The sequence below is a fragment of the Myotis davidii genome, unplaced genomic scaffold, assembly GCF_000327345.1.
Source record: "Myotis davidii unplaced genomic scaffold, ASM32734v1 scaffold174, whole genome shotgun sequence".
Lineage (NCBI taxonomy): Eukaryota > Metazoa > Chordata > Mammalia > Chiroptera > Vespertilionidae > Myotis > Myotis davidii.
In genome coordinates this window covers 3,764,604-3,765,894 of record NW_006289087.1, presented here as the reverse complement: position 1 = coordinate 3,765,894, position 1,291 = coordinate 3,764,604, and the positions used below count along the sequence as shown (strand labels likewise).

At 40.5% G+C, this 1,291-nt stretch overlaps 1 protein-coding gene across 1 annotated transcript in view; it reads right to left on the bottom strand.

Moving 5' to 3' along the window:
• RAB3GAP2 (RAB3 GTPase activating non-catalytic protein subunit 2) overlaps positions 1 to 685 on the bottom strand; it is a 49,958-nt gene extending 49,273 nt beyond the window's left edge. The window contains exon 1 of the mRNA XM_015562345.1: positions 635 to 685. Coding sequence (XP_015417831.1) covers positions 635 to 685 — 51 coding nt within the window. The remainder of the gene's footprint in view (positions 1 to 634) is intronic.
• Between the last annotated feature and the right edge of the window lie 606 nt (positions 686 to 1,291).

Sequence of the window (1,291 nt, the reverse complement as noted above, 5' to 3'; positions counted from 1 at the left end):
TTCATTTCAACACTTCAAAATATGAACAAAATACTGTATTGAAACCAACCAGCTTTAAGAATCTGAAGGGGAAGAATCAATTAAAAAAATGGGCTGAACCTGATATCTAGTATGCCTACCCAGTAGGAAGGAAATAGATCTTTCCCATCTATGAGGTTTTACAAGTTGCTAAAATCGATTAGGTCTAGATGGCAAAGAATGTTACAATCTAGTATTTGGACTCATTGTTCAATTAGCTTCACGGTAATGATACTCTCTTAAATCTCTGGGATTTAAATACCAAGTAACTGCTTCTGAATACACATTGCTAGGTATATATTAAGTCCTCAAGGAGCACTATCTTCTGATTAACAGTGTACAATTTACAAAAGGTTTCCAAATACATGTCCCTTAAACAGTGCAACAAATGTTCTGCTAAATACCACGGGCAGCAGGAGCAGAGCAAAATACAAACCCACTCCTTAAAGAATTTGTAGTGTCGTCAGTGTAGGGGACAAACATATAATTATAATACATGCTGAGTGTTGTAACTGACTACTATGGGAACCAGATGAGGTAGAGAGAGATGAAAAAAACATAGTGAGGAGTCATCCTAAACTAAGTCCTTCAAAAGTGGTCAGGAACCCCCGGATACACTGGAAAAAAAGGTGAGCACGAGCAAAGGCCAAGAGGCAAGCAGACGCATTGCGCATACAGGGGTTCTCGGATAACAATGACACGTATGCTGAGTTTCTGTGTACGTAAGTGCTTTCTAGACATTCGTTCACTTAAAGCTCCACAGGGATCCTGTATCATCCCCCCTTTACAATGAGAAAAACAGACCGCTTCGTTCACACAGCTTAACCACCATCACAGGGGATTACGTGGTGGAGTGGGGTTTGAGTCCAGGTGGCCTGAGTTCCAAAGCCCATGCCTGCATGTATTCTGTTACCCAGTCTACTCACTCTCCTATGGCTTATGAAGAAGGATACCATTCAGAAACAGTGGGGCTTACAGTTAAGGTCGAAAGTAAGAACGGTTATTATTTTAATATAGAAACATTTCCTGGAGATTGAGACTTGCAGGTTTTTTGTGTGTATACCTTGGAAAATTACAGTTTGTTCTGTGGCAACCCAATTCGGTTAGGTAATCTCTTTATTCTGCTAATTTTTCCATTGCACCAAAAACAACCGCCTCATTGTGGGGCCGGTGGCAACTAGGCCATCCATTTGCACAGTTTTAGAAAACTCACTGGCTCTGCTATGAAAAAGCAAAGTAACTAGCAAAGTGCATCACTCTAAAATCCAAGAGT